We start from the raw sequence: 25,121 nt of genomic DNA, 5'->3' as shown, positions 1-25,121 counted from the left end.
CACTTCTAGGAATTTACCCTAAGAATGCAGCAGCCCAGTTTGAAAAATACAAATGCAGCCCTATGTTTATCACAGCACTATTTACAATAGCCAAGAAATGGAAGCAACCTAAGTGTCCATCAGTAGATGAATGGATACAGAAGAAAGAGGTGGTCCATATACACAATGGAGTATTAGCCATAAAAAAAAAAAAGAAATCCTGCCATTTCCAACAACACAGATGGATCTAGAGGCTATTATGCTTAGTGAAATAAGCCATGCAGAGAGAGACAAGTGCCAAATGTTTTCTCTCATTTGTTGAGCATAACAACTGAGCAAAACCGAAAGAACCAAAGAGTGGCTGACTGACAGACTCCAAGTATGGAGTAGCAGTTACCAAAGGGAAGGCATTTTTGAAGGTGGGAAGTTGGGGAGAAGGAGATTAAGGGGCATTATGATTAGCACTCACAGTATATGCAGGTCACAGGCAAGGGAGGATAGTATGGAGAAGTAATGATTCCACAGCATCCACTGATGGACAGTGACTTCAATGGGGTGGGGGTGGGTGGACTTGATAATATGGGTGAATGTTGAAACTACAATGTTCATGTGAAAACTTAATAAGATTGTATATCAATGATACTTTAATCTAAAGAAAATTTTTAATTTAAAAAAAGAGTGGGATATGGAAATAGCTTTATAAGATCCTTTCCTGTGGCTTCTAAAGGTGTAATTTTCTTTTCCCCAGCCCTACCTTACATTCTCCTTAGTAAATGATCTTAATTTGAGAAAGTATGTCCATCAGGCATGGACTATCATAACTCTCCTACCCTCCACCTCTAAATGTCACCTCTTGTAGTGCACACCTCATCTGCCTCTTGACTCACAGGAAGATACCTCACTCCTTACTCAAGGCCAAGTATTGTACCTTTTCACTGAGAGCCATCTCCTGCCTCCTGTGTTTTGCTCCAAAAATATTATCTTCTTTACCTTCCTTACACCCTAATTTTGGTTATTTCCTTTTTAGCCTGCAGCATGGGATGATCTCCAAGTTCGGGTCCACAAACCAGCAGCATTACCATGACTTGAGAACTTGTTGGAAATGCAGTTTCTTGGGCTCCACCCCAGAGGAACTGATTCAGAAACTCTTCAGGTGAAGCCAGCAATCTGAATTTTAATAAGCCCTCCAGGTGGTGCTGATGGACACTAAAATTTGAAAACACTGGTTTATAAATATAGTCAAATTTCTATCATCCTTTTAAAAACAATTCCTCCCCCTTCCTTTGGTCATGCTATGACTTCGTTTTCTTCCTTCCGTTCTCTGCTAAGTATCTTGTAAGGGTAGTCCCCGGTCTGACCGTCTCCGTTTCCTGCGGTTGGCATTTGTTGGCATTGGCTTATGTCCCCAGTGGTCCTCTTGCCAAGGTCATGAGTGACCTCCCTATCGCTTAATCAGAAGTTCGTTTTCAACCTTCCTCTTACTTAATCTCCTTACAACACTTACACCTTAAACACTCCGATTTATTGAATTTGTTTCATCCCTTGGGTTCAAAGACAACCATTCTCTCCTGGTCTCACATTTCTCTCTCAGCTTTCCCTGTCTCATTCTCTGGTCTCCCCCTACCTGCGCAGCCCAGGATTTTACCTCCATTCTCTGCTCTTGCTGAGCAAGTTGTTCTTCCTGGGTGATTTCTTCTACTCGCTGGCTTCAAACACCATCTGTGTGTTGATGCTCCACACTGTCTCCTGCCCAGCCTTTCCCTCAATCGGCATGTATTTCCAACTATTTCTTGAACACACCATCTGTCAAAAATCTCTAGATATCTGACTTTGTTTACCTTTACATTCACTGAATGAATGAGAATATTTCATGGCATGCTTTTAACCTTCTGAGGTAGGTAAAGACTAAATTCTTGGCCCACAGTTGAAGTAGACTACCTAAACTGTGCAGAGTGGTCAGTTGTGGCCAGTAAGATTGTTTGCTTCACACTAAATTATGTTTTCTACCTTTATCTTGCATCTACCTACCACTTCAGCATTTTATTTAAAAAAATAAATAAATAAGGGAGAAATGTGGGATTCACATATAAATCAGGTATAAAAATCAAATGAATAATCATATCTGACTTGATTGTTTATAGTTCATGATGTGTGATCAAAACCAAAAGTTTCTGTGATATGACTGCCCTTGCACTGTTCACCATGTAAGAACTTATTCACTATGTAAGAACTTGTTCACCATGTAAGAACTTGTTCGTTATGCTTCAGAATATTGGAGACTTTTGAGAATTAGGCTTGGGGTTGATTAATGATTGTGCATTGAATCCCTTATACAGAATTTTATTGTTGTTAACAACCATTTGATCAATAAATATGAGAGATGCCCTCTCAAAAAAAAAATAGATTGTTTGCTTCAAATCTGTGGCATTTCTGGACCACTGACTTATCTCCAGTTTTTCTCAGTTAAGCTTATACCTTAATGTCTGAGGCCTGAGATACCAGAAGATATGAATCAGGTCATTCCCTTTAGCTTATGGACTAAATCTAAAGCATAACATCAAGGAAAGCATTTTCATGATTTTAAAATTTCCCACAGTTTTTGGTGCAGTTCCTTGCTCAATTCAGAGCCTGCTATTTGTAATGTTGAGCTGATAGGCTTGGGAACACATGTTGATGAGACTATATCATCCACTAAAGGTGGGGGAACATGTATGTCATCCTCAGGAGAAGTAGAACTTCTGTCTTACACTCAGTACAACTTCTGAAAATTTCTCTTGTATTTTTTTGTTCTGGGTCCCAAGATAAATCATATAAAACTTATTTTAAGAACTCAGCTCTTGTCTTATGTACCTTCTTACTGTAATCATTTTCCTACTTGAATACATGGTGTCACATGACAAAATTAAAACAATTTAGTAACAAGGTTGTTTTTATTTAAGGGAAAACAACCCATGGATTGGGGGAGTATAGTGCCTAACCAGTTTTGGAGCACTCTTCCCCAGGGAATTTGGGTCAAGAGCAAATGTTGAGAAGTGTCAGTTCAGTGACATGGGAATGGGACACGATGGGCTAGGAGTTCAGAGATTTTCTTGCAAGACAAGCAGGTGGATGAGGGAATAAGGAAAGAGTTCGGATTTCGATCTATGATGGTGAAACCCCCCTGCCCGCCAAACCCATTGTAAATTGAAAATGCTTTTAATACACCTAATCTACTGCATATCACAGCTTAGCTTAGCTGAGAGAGCTCAGAACACTTAGCCAACAGTTGGGCAAAATTACCTAACACAACCTCTATTTTATAATAAAGAGTAGAATAGCTCATGTAATTAATTGAATACTGTACAGAAAGTGAAAAACAGAAGAGTTGCATGGATGCAGAATGATTGTTAAGTGTATCTGTTGTTCACCCTTGTGACTGCATGGCTGATGGAGCTGTGGCTTGCTGCCCTGTCCAGCATCACGAGAGAGTATTGGACTGAATGAATATCACTAGCCCAGGAAAGATCACAATCCAAAATTTGAAACAGAGTTTCTACTGAATGCATATAATTTTTGCATCATCATAAAATGAAAAAAATCGCAAGTCAAACCATCGACCATCTGTATTTGACTTCCGCTGATTGGATTGGGTTTCATATCTGACTTCATTTAGAACAAGGAAATCATCAGAGATTCTTGGCAGTTAGGGATTGGCTGGCAGGTTATAGAAGCAGAGCATTTCCAGAGGCATGTAAATCATCTCAGTTTTGCTTTGTTGACATGACACCCTGGGCAAGGAGGGATTCCATCTTGGGCCTAGAAATTTATTTCAACAATGAGGTACAAACATTTCCATATGTCTGCTAAAGAAGCTCTCCCAGGAGTTCAAGGAAGAAGGTGTTTTATGAAGTGTAAAAACAGAAAACACAAGGAGAAGGCATGTGTAATTTGACTCCATGTGAGTAGAAATTTATTCTCTCACAGTTATTTCTGGAGGCTAAAAGTCTGAAATTCTGGTGTTCGCAGTGTTAGCTCCTTCCGTAGGCTCTAGGAGAGTTATCTGCTCCATGCCCCTCTCCTAGCTGCTGGTGATTACAGGTACTCAGATGCATTACTTCAGTTTCTACCTCTGACTCCCCACATCCTTCTCCCCTGAGTGAGTCTGTCTCTGTGTACTCTCCTGTTATAAGGACCCCAGTCACTGAATTCAGGGCCCATCCTAATCCAGTAGGACCTCATCTAAGCTTGATTATATCTACCAAGCCAATTTCCAAACAGTTGCCCTCACATTGGCATACAATATTCAACCTAGTATAAGAATTTTTCAAACAGACTAATTATGATAGTAGTTACTTGTTATAGAAGAACTTAATTATAGTGAATAACAAGCATCCTTGTATTATGAATTTAATACCCACATTTTTTTTCACTTTCTCTTAACATTTTTTATTTTCCAATGTGTTCTTTGCTGTGAAAATATTATCCTAATGTTCCTAAAACTAACTTCTGCTTATAGAAAACCACTGTGGGGCTTAGCACCATAGTTAATGGGCATTTACAGAGAGGAAGAGGCCAAAAAGGTAGTATACTTTCCAAGACATAACTTGCCACTTAACACTTTTGACCCTAGGTGGGGATATTGACTAGGTCTCTTCAACAAACGTAGGCCACTTAGAATCTAAAATGAGCTACAACTTGGAAAGATGTATATTTATTAATATAACTTTATTAATACAACTCTATGTCCAGACACTACATTACCTACCATATCAGGAATGATAAAGCTAAAAGTTCAGATATAGACTTAATTTTTTATACCAACTCTCTATTTCTATCTTGCAAAAGAAATTTTAGTGGAGCTATTATTCCCTAAACGCAGATTCAGTGACGTTTTCCTAAGTTTTAGGTGTCTGTCACTTTCAGGATTGTCCCCTCACCCCTTTGTCCTGGGCCTCCACACTCACTGGCCCATCTCACACCAGGCTCGGGCCCACGTCCACACGGACTCAGACATTGAGGCCATTTCCCAAGAGTGAGGCCTCTTGGGAATTGCCAGCTCCAGCTCAGCTAACTTCTGTACCCTGCACAGCTACAAAAAGAAAATCACCTATCTAGCGGTTTGGGATCCTTTGTGGGTCATGAAGATTTTCTTTGAGGCTGCCTAAGGCCCCTTACATCCAAGTGATGCCGGGGTTCTTGTTCACGGAGTTAAAGAAGGAACTTCATAAACACTCAAGGTAGGAGAGCAAGGCAGAGGCATTTATTTAGAGATAAAGCAAGAGGACAGAGGTCCTGGCACAGGCCAGGAGGGCACAAGAGAGCCCGGGGTGGTGGGTTGTCTAGGGGTTTTATAGGCAGTTGCTAAGTGGTCCCAAATTGTTTATCTTTGAAGAGACATAAAGTTTCTAATTAGTCCTCCTGGTTATTTACAAGAAATGTACTGCTCTGATTCTCTCCCAGGATAGCAGCTTCCTGATCTGGAAGCATGTCACTCAAGACTGCCTGCTTTGCTCCCAAGGTGGGCTGAAGTTATTGCCTGTTAAAGAGTATGTTAAGAAAGTTACTCTTTAAAAAATTGGGTCTTAAAATGCAATCTTAGTTTTAAGATGGAATCCTTTCAGTTTTTACTACATTGTTTTGGGCTTGTTTGTTAAATTGCTCAGGTTGAAAATCACTTGATTAGGGCTGGAGGAAGAAAAGCAGCACCTGGGTAAAGTCAGAAAAATAAGCTGGGCCACCCAGCAGGCCAAAGCAAATCCCACAATGGATTATCTTGCTTTGTTTTTTCCGGAGACCCTCACTCTACTCTGTCTAAGCCCATGGTTCATTGCTGTCTCACAAACACCCCTAAGCAGCCATCTCAATCTTTTATTTGACCTCTGGTAGTCAGGCAGGCTACTTTTTCAGTCAAGCTGGCTTGAATTGGAGAAACTCAATGTAAGTCCAGGGCAAGGAAATCCTGGGGCAAAATACCTCTAAAAATCGAAATCAGTAAAAGGGAGAAATAAAGTTTAAAACCCATTTATTGCTTACAAACTGCAGTCCAGGGCCTCTCTCTCTCCTCTGCTCCTGAAGAACCAAACAAGCAAGCCAGCCCCTCCCTTTAAATTCTCAGGTTCAGACACACCCTTGGTTGCCCAGGTAATTACCCATTGACATGGACATGAATCCTCCACCCATGAGGATATGCAAATGCACTGAAGTCAGGTGAGATACTCCAGAAATGTTACAATTTTACCCACAGGCCACCCCTCCAGAAATCTCACCTTACAATCGACTCTTTCCCCTTCTTCCCCAATGGGCATTGGGTGATAAAACTGGAGCATTGTAACCAGACTAATGACATAACAATAGCAACAGCAATTAAATCATGACAGTCCTCAAGCTGGAGGATTCAGCAAGGTTCAAAGTGTTATGCAGATTAAGTCCATAGCTCGTCCACTCCACAGGCAGGCAGTAGCTGAGGGTTCAGAGCAATCATCACGTGACAGCAGCAGCCAGGGGCACATTTCAGGCTACAAGGACTGTAGGAGAAAACAACCTTAAGGGCGATAAGATACATGTTTTAATGACACCAGCAAAGGCAAATCTTGTCCATCAGGTAGGATACATGCAAGAGAGTGGTCCTGGGATAAAACAGTGGCAGGAATGGGATCTCATCCTGGTCTAGTATACCAGACCTTCACCCCTCTCCCTATGGGAGTTACAGATGGATGGATATATAGGGCTATAGGAGGTACATGCACTGGCCATAAAGATAAAGCAAAACTTCCCTGCAAGATGCTCTTATCTCCTGGATATTTTGGGTCCAGTACCGTGACCTTTAGGGGCCATTCAGCTGTTACTCCAGGAATACACATGAGGCCAACTTCCAGGCCTTTCCCCAAGGTGCCAGAAGGGCCAGCCATCACTGTTCCATGTGTCAAAATGTCCAGGGCCAGGTCCATTCAACAGTGTCTCCACAGGGCTTAATGCAGCTGAGGCTGGCAGTAGGACGTTGCTCTGCTGGCCATATCCTGGCTTCAATAACTCCTCTTTGGTTTGGATGTACAATTGTACAGGAGAGGCAGCAAGGTATGTTTGCATGTCCACAGGGCTCAAGGATCCTTTTTGGGGCTTCTCATTCAAATGCCATAGCACTGTCCATAAGTGAACTGACCAGCTGTGAACACTGTTGGTGTCTGATTTCAGGCGAGATTTCAACAAACCATTGTACCTCTCTATCATTCCTGCCACAGTAGGGTTATATAGTATATAGTACATGAAATTTCCACTTTATTCCTAATTGCTGCACCCATTCTTATAACACATGTCCAGTAAAGTGGGTGCCTTGATCGCTTTCAGTCACCTGCGGGCGGCCATAGGCTGCCAAGAGATGCTCCAGGCTACTTTTAGTGGTTTGCTGATCTGCATGACATGCAGGAAAAGCAACCAATAGTCCAGTAGCCATGTCCACACATGTCATGGCACACCGATATCCTTCTGATATGGGCAGAGGCCCAATATAGTCTATTTGCCACTTGACAAGGGGTATTGGCCCCCCCACTATTGTCCCATCTTGCTGTGGGACTCAGTGTACGTCCCTCTTAGAGCACACAAGGCACTCCTTCTGGGCTCTGCTGACTTCTTCAAAGGTCAATGGCAAGCCCCACTGACAGGCTACAGCCCAAATTGCCCCACATGCAACAAAAGCTGGTGTAGCCATTGGGCCACATCAGAGGTAGGCTTCCCTTCTAGCCAGTGCACCTGGGCCAATGTTTCTGCTTCATCATTCCCTAGGGATGCCAAAGGCAAATGGCCAGTCACATGATATACAGTAAAAGTCTTAGTCTGACCAGAGGCCCATAGACCTTGTCACAACTCTTGTCCCCAAAGGGGTCAGCGACCAACCATCCAGTTGGCATGATACCATGTCAGGAGCCATAGGGTCAAGCCCCAATAGACGGCCCAGCTGTCAGTGCAGACAACTATGGGGGAGGGCTCCTGGGTAATCACGAGCTATACTGCCCACAACTCTGCCCACTGGTTGCTCTTCCCCTCTCCATCCTCTATCCATATTGTCTCAGTCTTAGGATGGAAAGCCACAGCCCTCCACTTTGGGGGATGCCCATAACTAGAGCCATCTGTGTACCAAGCATCTTCAGGTATAGGGGCTTTTCCCTCCTGATAAGGAGACTTGGCTACCAAGGGCTGAAAAACAAGTTATTTCTGCTTTCCATTGGTATAGGTCACTGGACCCAATAAGCATTGTAGTTCTTCACTTAAGGGGCTAGTAGAGAGGGGCTGCACTGCTGTAAGTATGTGCCCCATTTGGCCAGTGTAGGCATCTGTGCCACGCCACTCCATGGCCTTTGCATCCAGTCTTGCACCCACCCTGCAATGGGGTAGGTGGTTATTACCTTGATCAGAGCTATTCCAGTAATGGGCTCCATAGCCAACAAGGCATCATACACAGTAGCTGGTGGCTTCTCTATCAAGGTGACCTGGACCTCTGCTCCTTTCCACAGTTGTGACTACAATCCAATAGGTTGGCATGTCCATTCAAGCCACTGCCAAAGACCCCGTCCATAACCACCTTTGGTTACATGAATATCTAGCTCACAGGGCCTTGATGAGTCTGTTACACTCAAGGCCTGTATGGCCGGACTGCCTGCTTGGCAGCAGTAAGAGCAGCTGCACATGTCTCATCCCAGTCCCACCTGATGCCCTTTGTATCAACTGGTATAAGGAATTCAGAATTTGTGCCAAGTGCGGGTTAAACACTCTTCAGTAGCCCCAAAGACCCCAAAACTCTTGTAATAATGCCACAGTGGTAGTGGTGGGGAAAGCCTGGACTTTGTCTATGACTGCTTCAGGAACAACTTTAGTTTTACCTGACCAGATGACCCCCATGAATTTCACAGACAAACCAGGTACCTGAACCTTGGTGCTGTTCACAGCCCATCCTTTTTCCTGTAGATGTTGCGACAGTCTAGGAACTGCCCCTTCTAGATCTGAAAGAGAATCACATGTGTGCATAATATCATCAATGTAGTGATACATCTGCACAGTTTGCAGTTTCTTCCATGTGACCAAGTTATTGGGCTACAAGTCCGTGACAGATGGTGGGACTGTGGAGGTATCCCTGTGCAAGGACGGTGAATGTCCATTGCTGGTCATCCCACGTGAAGGCAAACTGTTACTGACTCTCCTGTGCTATGTCAATAGAGAAAAAAGCATTAGCAAGGTCTACTACATAATGATACATTCCTAGCTCATGACTAAGGGTGTCCAAAATGTCTGCTTTAGAGGGGACAGCAGCATGCAAAGGGAGTGTGACTTTATTCAATTCCCTGTAGACCACAGTCATACTCCAGGAGCCATCTGGCTTTCTCACTGGCCACACTGGGGAATTAAAAGAACTATGAGTGGGCTTTATGATGCCCACCCTCTCCAACTCCTGTAGAGTTTCTCCAATTTCCTTGTGCCCCCCAGGAAATTTATACTGCTTAGTATTTGTCACCCACCAAGGTACAGGCAGGACAGGTGGGTGCTTAGCATCTCCTCTCAGAACTGCCTTTACCACACGTGCCCTCAGTCTGAACTCACCTGCAGTGGTCTGTCACCACAGGCCCTGCAGGATATCTACCCCCAAAATATATTCAGGGATGGGAGAAATGTACATAGTGTACTCCTTTGGGGGTAAATCTCTTATCCCCAATGAGATTTGGACTTTCCTCACTCTAACTGCCTCACCCCCATAGCCATCTATCACAGCAGGGGTCCCAGGAAAATGCTCAGGGTTGCCATGGATCAGAGAACACTCAGCTCCTGTGTCCACCAGTGTCAGGATACATTGTACATTCATAGGGGACCAATGAATTGCTAATTCTACATGTGGCCTCTGGTCCCCACCATGACCCCAAGGTGGGGACTTTGACCATGCCCCTTCAGTCGAACCGTGATGCCCAATCATCCTCCTGTGGGGGTGAGGGCTCAGGTGAATCCTGAGTACTGTCTCCCATGAAGTTTTGCAGGGACACAGGCAGGGCATGAGGCCTTGACTCTGGTTTCCATGTCCTGGACCTCAGCGGCTGGAGCTGCTGCTCTGGCTGTAATTGGTGCCACAGTTCTAACAAGATTCTATTGGGCTGCCCATCGAGTTTTTCTTTCACTACCCTGGCCTTTATCAAATCAACCCACATCTGGGTCCTTGAGACCTTCACGGGCCCTTTGCACCTCTCCTTTCAGTCATGGCCCATATTTCCTTCTATGCCCTTACCATTTCACCCTTCCCCAGATCTGCTAAAGTATGAGTAGCCTCCCTTATGTGCTGCCCTATGAGGGTGCAAAAGTAGTCACTAGGGACCCAAAGAGAGATGGGGGAGCTGTATGCAGCACCAGATTTCTGATTCCTATAGTGAACACCTCCTCATCAGGGCCCTGGGGGCCCATATTATAGATGATGTTTTTCATACCCAATTCCCACAGTACCTGTTGGAGCTCTGCATATGTTTTCCAACTACTAAGAAAATATGGGAAATCACCCTGATTAGGCCAAACTATCCTGATGGCAGCTGCCAGCCATTTCTGAGGCGTGACGGGCATTTTGCAACTGCTGCCAGAGGGAAGGGTGAGTTGTCAGGGAAGCCAGTTTACTCATCTCAGTACCCGACATAAGAATGTTTTCCACCCCTGTATCCCAGAGACATAAAAGCCATGTAGGCAGAGATTCCGATGGCCTCTGCCTACCGGATGCTCATGTCCATCAGCTCATCCTGGGTTTAGGAGTGCTCCACAACCTGGGGAGGGGGCTGCTCCTCCCCTGAGGAGCTTGCGGTTGCTGGGTGGGCCTTTAAAACAGAAGATGGTACCTCCAGCAGTGGCCTGGGTAGCAGATCTGCCAATGGCCCTGCCTCCTCCTCTTCTCCCTCAAGCTTCTCCACCATTTCTAGAGGTATTTTACACCGGGATTTCCTTTCTCTGGACTTATACCTGGCAGAAGTCAGCAGGGTTCCTCTGAACCTGAAATCTGTCATTTCTCCATTACCACACGTGCCCTCAGTCTGAACTCACCTGCAGTGGTCTGTCACCACAGGCCCTGCAGGATATCTACCCCCAAAATATATTCAGGGATGGGAGAAATGTACATAGTGTACTCCTTTGGGGGTAAATCTCTTATCCCCAATGAGATTTGGACTTTCCTCACTCTATTTCTTCATTTCCTGGGATGAAGGCACCCCTCTTTCCTCCCCCTCCCCCACGGCCTCCTGCAATGCGGCTTTTCCTGCTGCACTCCCTTGCTGCTAAGGAGTCTTCCTGGAGCATGACCTGTCTTTTCACTAACTGTCTGTCTTCTTTAATAGCATTCCACAGGTTATCGCCCAGCTCCTCCAAGCGATACTGAAGTGTGTCTCTCTCCCCCCTAAGTCCCTCCTTCTCCTCACTAAGTCTCTTGATAGTCCTCTCTTTCTCCTGTATAACATTTTCCACTATCTAGATGAAAAGAGACCCTACAATGCCAGCCACTACATGACCCCCTAAGGTCTGCCAGCAGTCTTCCAACTCATGAAGGGCTAATTCTGCAGCTTCTGGTGTTTCCACCCTTCCCCAGTTCTGGGGAAGGCCCCACCCGTCTAAGAGGTACTTTACCCTAGACCAATTCCCCACTAGGGGCTCCCAAATTGGAAGCCCCACAGCTGGGGGGATAATAACAGGTGAAGCAGCACCCTCTGCCACTGCATCCACTGGGGTCTCCCAACCATCCACAGGAGCAGCCCTCCCAAAGGATGCACACATTATGACAGATTTCAGGTTCAGAGGAACCCTGCTGACTTCTGCCAGGTATAAGTCCAGAGAAAGGAAATCCCGGTGTAAAATACCTCTAGAAACTGAAATCAGTCAAAGGGAAAAATAAAGTTTAAAACCCATTTATTGCTTACAAACTGCAGTCCAGCACCCTCTCTCTCCCCTGCTCTGGAAGAAGCAAGCAAGCAAGCAAGCTCCTCCCCTTAACCTCTCAGGTTCAGACACGCCCTTGGTTGCCCGGTAATTACTCATTGACCTGGAGATGAGCTTCTCTGCACCTTTGGGGATATGCAAATGCATTAAAGTCAGGCAAGATACTCTGGAAATGTTACAATTTTACCCGAACTCAGATTTACCCTCAGGAAACAAAATTAATTGTGTGGAGGGAGGGGGATCTTAGTGTCACACTCCCCTGTGGCTGGGCTAGGGGAGACAGGAATCAGGGCTTTTTCTCAGGAACACTCAGCAATGACGAATCTTCTGGCTTTCTTTCTAGCTGTAGCCTTTCTCCCCTGAGTTTTACTTCACCACATTGGGGAGGCATAGGAAAGTGGTTTTTCAAATCTTTCTTGTTTCAAATCTGCTGCTCCTATTAGTGATGAAGCTGCTCTTATTTTTTTGAAGTCTAGTTTGAAGAGCAGCTGTCTGCTGTAGCTCAGCAGTGAATGTTCTGTCCTTCTCCCCACAGCTGTCCCTGTCTCTTTGAATGGGTCTAGAAGCTTGCTGTTAAATAAACATAGTGGCAAGTCTTCCTGGTAGTGCCTCTGATGGCAGAAGCATCCAAGCCAAAGCACCCTCTGTGCTACTAACACAAATCTTCCCAGTAAAAGTAGCATAGAGGTGAAGAGCGTAGATCTGGCAACCAGACTGCCTGGGCTCAGAGTACAGCTCTGTCCGTAACTCTGGGCCCTGTGGCCTTGGCCAAATTATGTAACTTCTGAATCTGAGTTTCCTGATTTATAAAATGTGGGTAATAATATTTCTTAATTCATTGGCTTTTTGTGAGTATTACTGTTAGGCTGGAGGAAGGAAAAACAAGGACATGCAAACAGAACAGAGAGATGCCATAGGGGGAGAACAGACCAGACCCCAAGGTCCATGCCTTATATGGAAAGGGGACAGCTCTTCCTGAATTCCATCCTTCTGATGTGCCAACTAAGACCCAGATGTCAGCCTCCTCCCTCTTGAAAGGAAAAAAAGTTTCTAGTTGTCTATTATGTCACCTTTAGCCAATCATACCTCTCCACATCCCCTAGGATAGCTTGCCCACTCCTCCCCCTCCTAATCCCTTATAAGCCCCCACCTCCCTGACCAGGTGTGACTTCCCCGGCCTGTAGTACCCAGACCACAGAACATCACCTGGGAGTGGCTTTCAAATAAACTACCTGGCCCTTTGTTGCCTCTCTTTGCCTGCTTATTTTGGCTAAAATTTATCTTACATTTGGTGCCGACCCCGGGAAGGAGTGTGACCGTGGGGCCCTGACCAGCCACTGGTGGCTCTGCCCCCTCCTTCCCCGACCTGGGACCTCAGCCTCCTCTCCGGTACATGGACTATTTCAGGTGAGTCCTTCAGTTTCCCCGGTCTGTTTCCCTCCCTAACTCCATTTCACCTGGTCCATTAGAAATTGTACGTACGTCCAGGTGGCCCACCCTCCGCAGGCATCTGGCCCACCCCTGGCCCTGCGGTATGGGAGACATCCCTACCCCAGGCCCCAGGATGTCTGCAGGCATCCGGGATACCCGCCCCTGGCCCTGCGGTTTGGAAGATGTCCCTCACCCAGGCTCCCAGGCTGTATCCCCTGACTTGGTGTGCTTGGGATGCTGGGCGCTCCTCTCAGCAGGGTTAGTTGGGAAGTGGCGCAGACATGGGGAACCAGCCCTCAAAAGCAGAGGCTCAGACCCCATGTGGTGTCTCATTTCTAATCTGGCTACTCTATATTTGTCCGGGAAAGTTCACAAATAGAAGCTAGTCTTTCTTTGCTCTGAGGCCGGGCCTCAGTATCCCTTGGACAATCAATCTTGCTGGCCCCCTGAGGAAACTTTCAATTTTAGCCTCCTCACCACCTTGATTAATTATTGCCACTGGAGTGGAGAGTAGAGTGAAATCCCATATGTGCAGGCTTTTTAGACTTTGCACTCCTGCCCAGACCTTTATGTTGTGTTCAGTGACTCAGGTTCTCCTAGTCCGATCTCCAGTTAAAGATTGTCAGCCTCTTGCTCTGCTCAGTCCTTCTTCCCTTTCAGATCCACCAGAAGACCTCAGTCACCCACTTCCCTCAGCTCGCAATCCCCTCTCCCTCTCTCCACCATGATCTTTAAGTCCTTTGTCTTCACACGTGTAGCCGCCATCTTAAAGTCCTGCATTCTCAACCATGTCGTTGTCTTGCTCTCCTCTTACAGTGGCTGCACCACCCCCTACCCCTCTCCTTCCACCTTCACCACCCTCTTCCCCCACCAGAACATGCTCCTCCCGCCCTCTGGTTCCAGAAGCCACAGACAAGAAGCTGAAGAGAAGGAAAGGCAATTGGATATCAGTGACTCAAGTCTTTATATCAGTTTGTCTGTCTGTGTATATGTTTTTGTGTTGGGGGTGTTGCTGCCTGTAGTCGTTGTATCTCAGTTTGTATGTTTGTGTGTCTAGGTGTATAGATGAAAAATATTTTATTTAAAAACAAGCGCTTGTGAAAATTGGGCATTCCAAAACTTCCAGAAAATCTGATAAAAATGTTAAGCATTAATGCTAATTTGATTTTAGCTGAGGCAGGCATGTCCTTGTTGTTATCAGCTGCCTAAGTTTACCTAAGGTCATTTAAGTCAGTGTTATCTGCTAAGTCTTTTAAGAATAAAATGCTTAAAGGCTTGGCTTTGTCTAACATTCAGTAAAAGTTTTGTAAGTAATCTAGCATAGTTGCTAAAAATAAGTAAACAAGCCTATCAAACAAATATCTTAGTAATAATATGGTATTAATGTATAATGGTGTGTATATATATATGCAAACAGCCTGAAAATTTTTGTAGTAACCAACATTCTTAAAGTTTGCTAAGTTATATAGACATATTTTGTGCCTAATAAGAAATTGTGCTATAAAGCACATTTCCAAAAATGATAATATACATTTATAGATGTATCAATCTGAAAAATGCTAGTGTAACAGTTTACAGTAGCCTATTTTTCAGTGTTCACTGAAGGTTAAAGTAATAGTTTTAAGTTCTAATAAAAACTACTTAAAGTAGTAAGGAAAACATTTCTGCATGCTAAAAAGTATGTCTTTTGATAAAAGAAAGTAACTGTTCTAAAGTACAGCTGTTTATTTAGAAGGAGAAATCTAAATGTAAAAAGAAAGTTGTAAAAAGTTTGTAGAAGAATTTAATATGGTCATGCTATATAAAATTAAAGCAAATGAGTCTCAGTATCAGGTACACAGCAAAATTAGAATTTTGTTTTCAGTTGAAAAGACGAAGTTTTCTTAACTGTTAGTCTGCTCTTAATATTGAAAAGATTGCAGAGAGTTCTAATGGTTTTATCAAAGCAGTTTCTTATGCTTAAAGTCTCAGTGAGTTGTCAGAGTCTTTAAGAAAATGAGATCTTAATATTAAAAGGACTAAAAGCTAAACTTTGCTAACAACTGTGTAACCTTCTTTATTTGCCTTTGAAGTACTTTGTTGTCATTCTAGTTAATTGGATAAGTATTGCTTCATGGCAACCTATAATCCTATTTAAGCAAGCGCCAAAGAAACTTTCTTCTGACAACTTCCCAAAACCAAATTCAAAAAGGTACTTTTACCTCTAGTTAACTCTGATATTTTCCAGAGGGCCCCTGGAACATGTCAGAAGAACTATTTCTCATTGGAGAAAGTATTTGGCTAATTTAACTTATTTATCTGATATATAATTACCTGCTTAATTACCTAGAAAGCACTGTCAAAAAGAATAATGCTAAACTTTGTTACTAAATGTTTTGTGTTACAGAAATATCAGAATTTCCTTATGTCAACTGTCTTACACTAAGCTCTCATCAGATCTTTAACCATTGTCATTTGTAAGTCTTTTATTATTTATAGTCACTGTTTTATTACTCTTAAGCTAGTAAAGAACTAGATTTCAGCAGAACAAGTATTAGTTACATAAGATTAAGTAAACTAAAGAAGATGATTTTGTAGCTTTTTGTTTCAAATGTTGCTGATAAAGTGTTTTAAGCTTTTTCTCTTAAGCTGACAACAGTTTAGTAAATGACTGCCTTTATAAGCGGAATTGAAACTTTATCTTTCTCTCTACCTGATCCCTCCAGAATTTAAAAACTCTCAGTGACAATTTTTATATTTCATGGCAGTATGTTTATTTGCTCAAGTTCAATAAGAATCTGCTTTCCTTGTAAGAGGACCAATTAAAAACACTGGTTATATTACCAAGGCTTTGACTGGAACGTAATACCTGAGAGACATGTGTGTAAACTCAGATATGAACAGACAGCTTTAAGGAACAGGTTGACTTTATAAAGTCAACAAAGCCCCTTAGAAGAACCTACCTGGTACCTTGCTTACAGAGTTCCCAGCAGCCTTACCAGGTGAGTAAAGAAGGTCACTTCCCGGCAGGTGCAGGAACCTCAGGAATGTCTTAGGAACCTCAAGAAGAGAAGAATTAACCCAAATCTACAGGTACTGCAGGCACAACCTGATGGTAAGTCTGGCTTGGCTTTCTGGCCTCAAGAAGCCCTTAAAAGTCCAATCTGAAATTCCTTACAAAAAGTTCAAGCAAAGCATATTTAAAAGAGCCTATGTAATCAATTGCTCTTCTTGCTGCACTTATGCAAATAATCAAGCCAACTGTTAATTATTTTCTTAATCTGGCTACTTCTAATAAAAATGAGGGTAATTTTAGAGAAAAGTATTGTTTCAATAATGCAGTCTTATCTATACTAAATCCCAATACTAGTCATTGAGATGTAAACTCGATCCAGAATTCCAGTCCCCCATAATAGCCTAGCTAATGCCCCTACTGGGCCCCTTAATAACAGTTTGTGGTTTACTCTTAGTTGCCCCTTGTGTCCTCAGGTTCCTCCAACAGTGGCTAACCCAGATGACCCGGGGCCCCACCAGCCAGATGTTACATCACCGTTATGCACCTCTTCCCACTGAACCCCCTCCTTTGGCCTAATACCAGCCTCAAACCCCCACGATGCCCCTTGTCACCTGGAAGTAGCCAGATCGAGTTGTTGCTCATTATGACCAAAAGGCTGGAATGTTAGGCTGGTGGAAGGAAAAACAAGGACATGCAAACAGAACAGAGAGATGCCATGGGGGGGGGAACAGACGAGACCCCAAGGTCTGTGCCTTATATGGAAAAGGGGACAGTTCCTCCTGAATTCCATCCTTCTGATATGCCAACTAAGACCCGGATGTCAGCCTCCTCCCTCTTGAAAGGAAAAAAAGTTTCTAGTTGTCTATTATGTCACCTTTAGCCAATCATACTCTCCACATCCCCTAGGATAGCTTGCCCACTCCTCCCCCTCCTAATCCCTTATAAGCCCCCACCTCCCTGACAGGCTGTGACTTCCCTGGCCTGTAGTACCCAGACCAGCAGAACATCACCTGGGAGTGGCATTCAAATAAACTACCTGGCCCTTTGTAGCCTCTCTTTGTCTGCTTATTTCGGCTAAAATTTGAAAGGAAAGGAGCGACACACAGCAGCAATTCACCGGAGATATCCGCTTTATTAGGGAAAGGTGCTGGGTTATATAGGAAGGGGCATGGGGTGATTGTGTTGTTACTTCTATAGGGCTGGTGGCTATTGGCTAGGTGCTGGGATTGGGAGGGGGGCGAGAGGTGATTGGGCTTCAGGTGGCGCTGGCGGGAACCGAGGACCCCCCACCCCCCGAAGAGAAGCCGGAGGTTCGCTATCTTACTGGTGGGGGCCCTTCAAAATTTATCTTACAATTACATGAATTAAACTGTGAAAGAAGTCTCCCATAGTAAGAACTACATAAGTAACTGTTAATGTTAGTCTTCTTTTACTTACTGTTTCATGTCCCAGTCTAGTCATCAGCTCTGACCTCTCCCAACTGGCAATCTCTATTTATAAGGCCAGACCAGCTGTTTAATATTCTGAGTTATTTCTTTAAAAATTCATTTTTGTTTTCAGTTAGGTGTTACTAGATCTTGTACATTTCACTTAGACACACACACACAAAGCTGAAGCCTGGATAACACATTGTAATGATTTCCTTTCAGCAGCTATGGAAGTAATTAGTATGAAAAGGTTTGTGTTTGGCTTACAATAGGATCAGCATGAGAGAAGGCACTGGTGTGACATTCAAAGGAAGGGGCAGGACTTGCTGATCTATTGACTTATAAAGGCTCTGATAGACGAAGAATTCACACAGTGATAAGGAAAATACCCAACATGGCCGATAGGGCCAAAGGAGAATCTCAGCCCCGCCCCACCTTGGGACCCTTCTGGGTTCTTCAGCCCTGCTTGCCATGCGCGCCAAGAGCTACATATACAGAAGTAGAAAAGTATAATTTGCTCCCCTTGCCTGTGCTCAGGGCTCAGACCTTTGGAGATCATGCTCCTCCGCGCCCACCGGTATGAAGTAAGCCTCCCTCTCACCGTCCAAGACCTTTGAGTGCCGCTTCGGACGATCCAGTCCAGGTTCCGTGACAACGCTACTCGAGGAACCAGCTCAGGGTGACTAGGAAATTAAAGATGGGGTGCTCCATAAAAAAAAATTACCCCAATACATGCTGGCTTAAAACAACCATAAACATTTATTTTGTCACATTGTTTCTGTGGATCATGAATTCAGACAGGACACAGGAGAGAAAGCTCTCAGGAGCGAAATTGATGGTGTGGATGGAGGGGGTGCCTAGTGTCAAGGCCCTCCCTTGACAAGAAAGAGCAGGGCACTTGCCTCTGCTTGGTGGTGTCTGGGGTCTCTGCTGGAAGCATTGAAGGCTGGGAACTAAATTCATCTGAAGGCTTTTTATCCATATTTCTGACTGGACATAACCTCACTTCCATCATACCCCATTGTCAGGACAGTCAATTCTGTGCCCAGATTCAAGGGGAGGGAACACAGACCCCACCTCTGGCAGGAGGTGTAAACACACTGAATGAAGAGCCTGTGGAGAGCGGGGTGGTGCTGAGTATAGGCCGACTTTGAAAACCTCCCACAGCTGCGAACAAAAGGTAGTAAGAAGTTAAAACAATTATGGGTGGGTATTTTACTTTAGGAAAAACATGGGTTTGGCCCCTAGTAAGTTCAGTTGAAATGTTCACTTTGTATGTTGTCACTTATTTACCTTCTCTATGACCATCAACATAAAAGAAAATAGTTAACAAGGTCAGATTTGTTGTCTCCAGCTGAACATTCAAAGCTAAGTAACAGGATTCCCAAAATGTGAGGCTGATTATAGTTATCATTTATACCTTTCTCTGGGAAAAGGTAGAGGAAAGCAATGCAATATAATGTCTGTTCAGATCCTAGATCTACCACTTTGTGTGATCACGCACAAAAAGTTTACTTCTTTGTACTTCAATTACGTCCTTAGTTAAGGGGTGCATAATAATAGCATCTAATTCATGAAGTTTCAGTGAGGATTAATATAATCCTTACTAATCGTTCAGTAAAATTACTTATCTTCCTCCTCCCAAAAGAATTGCAGAACTGCCTCGTCATAAATTAAAAAGGAAATTGGATTGCATACAAGTACTTTAACGAGTTTCCTTCGTAGTGCGGTGAGTATAAGTGAGCGAAGCAAGATCAGTGACCAGAAGCGGCTCAGGTTACACATAAACCACCAGCCTCGGAAGGTCAAAGGTGATGGGAAACGGGAACCAGCAGCGAGTCAGGCGCTCGCCGGCTTGGGGACCAGCTCCCACCGCCACGTCCGGCCCCGGCCAGCTCGGCACCCGCCTGGGACTGCTCGGTGGCCCGGCGCCCGGCCCTGCCCTCCGAGGCTGCGATTGGAGGAGGACGGGGCGGCCCTCGGCGTGGGCGGGGCGCAGGGAACTGGCCGCCGGCGTCTCCGTGCAGGAAGGCCGACTCCGCGCTCGGCGACCATGGCTGCCCAGGCGGCCCTGCGGCGCGGCGCCCGCCCCCTGCTGCGCAGGCTGCTGCAGGTGAGCTGGGAGGGTGCGCGTTCCCCCCTGCGACCCTCCGGGCCTGCAGGGTAGGCCTCGGGGAAGCCGGCCGGCTCCCGGCCCTGGCCTCTGCCGCCGAGGCCCGTCCGCGCCGTGCCGGTCACTGCCGGCCCCTCGGCCCGCAGGAAGGCCCGGGATCGGTCCCTGGCCCCCTGCGGGGACGCGCCTGTCCCAGCGCCGCGGGGCTGCTTGCGAGCTTTTCCCAACACCTGGTACCGTGCGCTGCTATCCAGAGATCTGTTTTCCTGTCCTCTTTGGGTCTGCGAGGCGGAGTCACTGCGTGATGATGAAAGGATGCGCCTTCCCTGGAGCTTCGAACTCAGCAGGGAAAATAAACGTCTACTCGGAATAATACAAGAAATAGGTAGTACTCGGTAGATGAGTAAAGCTTACACACTGAGGCTGTGCAAGGCGTGTGCCTCCTCTGGCTGTTAGGTTCAGTTTGTTTTGTAAGGAACGAGTTTGCTTCTTACATCGAAGCGAGGGAGCCTGCACCTTAGATTTAGGGCCTGGCAGAACCCAAGGAGGGAGGAGGAGGATTTCAGGGTGTCGTTGATGAAGCGTGAGTTTTCCAGGTTGGTTGGGGTAATAAGCTTTGAAATTCAGTCATGTTGTAAGAGTTTGGATTTGACCCAAGTAGAGGAGACTTAATATTTTTGTTTTCTCCTAATCAGAGGTTAGGGAGGATGAGAGTGCAGAGAAAACTTGTCGGAGTGTGAAGTAACATGCTCGTGTGTTGGCCATGGGAGGTGGAGGGCAGAAGCATTGTGCAAGAGATTTGTGAAATAGTAAATGTAGAACTTGACGACTGACGCAGTGAAGATGGGCAGCTAAGGGAAAAGGAAGAACCTAGAACTAATCTTGGGTGACTGATATTAGGCAAGTGAGAAGGAGTAGGTTTCCAGGAAAGGTGAGTTCTTCAGCATATTTGTTAGTTTCATGGAAGGATTTGAGAAGTCATTACTAATCACAGAAGTGTCATTAGGTTTCATGGATTTCAACCATGGAAATGCCATTAAGTGTCATGGATTTCAACCAGCCTTGGCTAGACGAATCAGGTGAACAAGGTGCTCTTTGTAAAACATTAAAAACAGGTGCAGAACCTTCGTAATTCAGTTTTAATTGAGTTCACTATCTAACACTCATGTGCTGATGATGACAACGGAGCTGTAGGTTAATGTATATTTGTGGTACTCATTTTTTTGAACTCTAGGAATCAGTTGTATTGGTTATTTCTTGAATTAAGCTGTCATTTCCTGAATCTCAGAAATCTGTTTTAACAAGGTTTTCAATATTCAGTGTCATTCTTTGGTGTGAAACGACCTCTCACCCATTACACTCTTTCCCTTTTGCCTTCAAGTACACACAGGGCTCTGTTATGGTCAAAAACCTGTATGGCCTTTATCAGAGCTTGTTGCTGTGGATAAAGGGAAGGTGCCTTTGGCCAGGATTCTCACCTGGCCCTGGCTGGCTAGCTCACTACACACGTGTGGGCAATGCATTGTTATTGACTCTATATAAAGCGCCCTGCCCAGTGTTCTGGGTGACACGTGGCACTGTTGCAAGGCTGCAGGAGAGCAGAGGCTGGAGTGGTAGCAGTGCTGAGGACAGAGACTGGGAAGGCTGTGGGGGTAGAGAGGCCTAGAGGCAGAGACTGGCTTGCTGCATGCAGACTTGCTCTGACTGGATGGGATTCTAGTGATTGACCTGCCACCATGGGAATAAAGTTGGGTATAAACCCTTTCACCCCAAAGAATGTTTTGCTGTCAATTTCTTTGGTCACATTGACTCCATAGCAAACTTGCCCATGGCTGAAACTCCAAAGCAAGACCCCGTTTGCTCTTACATTGTATTGCCAATGGGCTTCAGCCCCGGGCAAGTTCGCAATGGATTCAATGTGACCAAAGAAATGACAGTAGAACGTTCTTGGGGTGAAAGGGTCTGTCACCCCGCTTGTTCTCCTGGTGGTAGGTGGAGCACTAGCGTCTCTGCCTCCACCCAGAGCACTGGGCTGAGCTCTCTACATAGAGCAATAATAGCTTTTTTGCTTAAAGTGTAGGCTAGCAGCAGGGCAGTTACATCATCAGGTGGTTTAAGTTCAGTGAGGATCCTGGCCAGAGGAACCCCAGCTTACCCACAGTAGCCTTCCCACAGTTCTGATCATTTTTTTCTTGCGGCCAGAGGTTCAGTCCTGCTCACCACCTCCATTTACGTGAACTTCTCTTTAAACCTCCACTTAGCTTTCTGTGCCACTCAAGTGAAGAATACCAGTGATTTTCTGTGCGTTTGCTCCTCCTTTTGACCTTTATCCTGTATGTAGTAGTAATGACCATCCCCTCCTTGAAACTCTGCTTTGATCCAAACTTATTCTTTCAGTACTCACTTTTAAACAATTTTCTACGTTGTGCCTGTTTGCTCCCAGATTCATTTCTCTCATCTCCGCTGTTTTTGTTGTGGTCAGGCTGACCTTGACAGGCGGCAGTGTCTTACGTCTGTTGGCTGGCTTCTGGCTGGGCTCAGATCCTGCTGGGAGGTCAGCGAATAGCAGGAGGGGAGAAGTAGGGATGACCTATCCCTCCGCCTCAGGTGGTGTTCATGGCCATGTGGCGCCTTCTTTGGCTCCTGCTGCTGCTGGGTGGCCCTGCCACTGACTTTTGTCCTACCAACCAAAGCTCCTGTTGCTGACCTCTGTCCTGCCTGTCTCCTGTTACTCCAAGCTCTTCCACCACCCATGTATTTAGCTCTCTGCATTAAATTCTGTTTCAAATAGAGTGATTTTTATTTTCCTGGTTGAATCCTGATGGATACACTCCTTGTGTCTGCTTTCTTCTTGAAAGGGCAAGCTCCCAGATTCTATTTTAGCCAGTTGAGACCTGGATCCTATTTCACCCAATCAGAGCTTGGTCTCACCCCTCCAGTCAGCAAGAAGTACACCCACCACCCCAAGACCTTGCCAATTGACCAAAGCCACGACTCATCACTCCCCAATTACCCCCAGGCCCAGCCAGTCAGCCAGGGCCATGGCCATCACTCCCGAAACCGCCCTGGAAACCCATAAAACCTTTGTTCTGGGGAAAACGCGCTCTCTTTCTCTGGAATCTTGCCACTGCGTTGGTGTAGATGAGAGATTGAGCTTGAGCTAGCTCGAATAAAGGCTCTTTGCTTTTGCATTGGTGTTGGCTCCTTGGTGGCCTTCTGGGATTCACGACTTTGGGCACAGCACTTCTCACCCAGTCCAGAAGAGCAGTCAGAATGGGAAGCAAGCAAGTAGTGACAGTGATCTGTTGTGGTGATGAACACAGAGAAGAATTGATGATTGAAGACACAGTCTTGCAGTCAAATGTATTGAACTTAATGGCTGACTGGCTGTGAGGTGCTGACTGAGGAGGACTTAGGAACAGGTTTGGGGGCCTGGCCTGACATGCAGGTGGATAGTAGAGGTTTGCACTGAGGAGCAGATTGGGCACTGGAAAGAAAGTGATGAGTTAATTTAGGCCTTGTGTTTGGAGTTGTCAGGCAAAAAGGTCTGGTGCATAGGAGAGGTGGCTGACATACGGGGTTGGGAATCACCAGCTGTAGGTGACAGTGGCCTCCACGGGCACCGAGGAGCTCACCTACAGCAAGCGTGGAGAGGGAGAGGGGAAGCGGGCTTCATACGGGGCCTTTGGAGACACACTGTTGGAGGACAGCAGGACAAGTGGGGCCTGTGAGGAAGAGAGAAGGGAGAGTGGTGTCACCTGGAGACCGAGGGTGGTGGCGTTCTCAGGGAGGGGGTGTAACAGCTCCCTTGGGCTGCTGGGACAAAATACCAGAGCTTGGGCAGCTTAAGACAACAGACATGATTCACGGTTCTGAAGGCTAGGAAATCTGAAATCCTGGTGTCAGCAGGACCCTGTGCCCCTTGCTGGTAGGGGAGTCCTGCCTTGCCCCTTCTTCACTCTTGGTGGTTTGCCGGCAGGCGCAGTCATTTGGCTCGTAGATAAATTATTCCAGTCCTGTCCTCTGTCTGCATGGTCTCCCTGTCTTCACTTCACCTTTCCTGTGTGCATGTCTGTCTCTGTGTTCAAGGTTTCCCTTTTTATAAGGACAGCATTCACGTTGGACCCTAATTACCTCATTTTAACTTGACTACTTCTGTAAAGACAGCATTTGCAAATAAAGTTACATGCTCAGGTACAGGGGGTTAGGACTTTCTTTTTGGGGGACACGATTCAACCCAATGCAGAGGGAGCATGAACAACATAAAAATTTAATGTGACAGTGGTTATGGAAGATTTTAACGAAGGAATTATATAAATGAACTACATAAAATGAACATATACATAAAATGGAAAGTGTTGACTGAAATTTGCCTAATTAATACTTGGAGAGCTTTATAAAGGCCTGAAGAAATGCAGATTTGGGATCACCATTTTATGTAAGGGAATTTTGCTTTCTTTATACAGACAATAATATGCATAAACACAGGGTATTTTGAGAACCGACTGCTGAACCCTCCACACCAAGATACACTGTCATATGTACATATGTACAGTATGTAAAAAACATACATGTGTATGCGACAGAGTCAGACTGCTTGGATTTGAAGCCCCAGCTCTGCCGCTGACTGGGCTTGTGGTTCTGGGCTGCTTGCTTTAGTTGTCTGAGCTATAAAATACGAGTGCTAATACCCACTGGCTGGTTCTACCTCTACCCCACACTCCAGGCGCATCTGTACCTGCCCCTCTGTCACCTCCCCAGCACCGGCCACCTGAGTTCTTGCCTGCTCTTCCTTTTTTCTATTCCAGCCCCGCAGTCTGCTCATCTGCTCTTCTGTCTGCACTTAGCACGTGCTGAGCTCATTCCTGATTCCAGGCCTTGGCTCCCCATTACCTCAAATGCTCTTTCCATGGATCTTCCCAAGGGCGACTCATCATATTCATTCCGAGGCTCCAGGGACCCAGGGAGTCCTTCTTGACCATCCTATGTAAAATAGGCCTTAACTCTCTAGCTCACTATCCATTTTGCTGGCTTCATAATGTGTTTAACCTACCTGAAATGTTTTTCAGAGTTGCTTGCAAGCATCAGACTTTGTTCAAATGTTTATTTAGCATCTCCTGCCATCATTAGGGTAGAAAGCTGATAGAATCAATCTGTTCTTGGAATTCAGTTTAGAGGGGAGACAGGCCACTGAGGGTTACAAAATTGTGTATTCTGGGAAAATCAGACTGTGCACAGGGTGCTGTGCAAGCTGAGG

At 45.4% G+C, this 25,121-nt stretch overlaps 1 protein-coding gene and 1 long non-coding RNA gene across 3 annotated transcripts in view; both read left to right on the top strand.

Annotated features, from left to right (window-relative positions):
* Nucleotides 1-13,081: 13,081 nt before the first annotated feature.
* LOC118972576 (uncharacterized) lies at nucleotides 13,082-17,386 on the top strand. Its single transcript, XR_012132508.1, has 4 exons — nucleotides 13,082-13,305; nucleotides 15,716-15,785; nucleotides 16,339-16,423; nucleotides 16,798-17,386. It is a non-coding gene; the product is annotated as an uncharacterized lncRNA (long non-coding RNA).
* A 2,325-nt stretch (nucleotides 17,387-19,711) lies between these two features.
* LOC108388483 (acetyl-CoA acetyltransferase, mitochondrial) overlaps nucleotides 19,712-25,121 on the top strand; it is a 31,607-nt gene continuing 26,197 nt past the window's right edge. The window contains exon 1 of one of the 2 annotated variants that reach the window (XM_037020255.2): nucleotides 19,712-19,864. In XM_037020255.2, the coding sequence (XP_036876150.2) occupies nucleotides 19,805-19,864 (60 nt within the window). In that variant the 5' untranslated portion in view covers nucleotides 19,712-19,804. The remainder of the gene's footprint in view (nucleotides 19,865-25,121) is intronic. The other variant, XM_037020259.2, reaches the window with a different exon arrangement.

The sequence above is a fragment of the Manis javanica genome, chromosome 6 (genome assembly GCF_040802235.1).
Source record: "Manis javanica isolate MJ-LG chromosome 6, MJ_LKY, whole genome shotgun sequence".
Lineage (NCBI taxonomy): Eukaryota > Metazoa > Chordata > Mammalia > Pholidota > Manidae > Manis > Manis javanica.
Note: the sequence above shows the minus strand (reverse complement) of the source record. Positions and strands in the feature narration are given on the sequence as shown.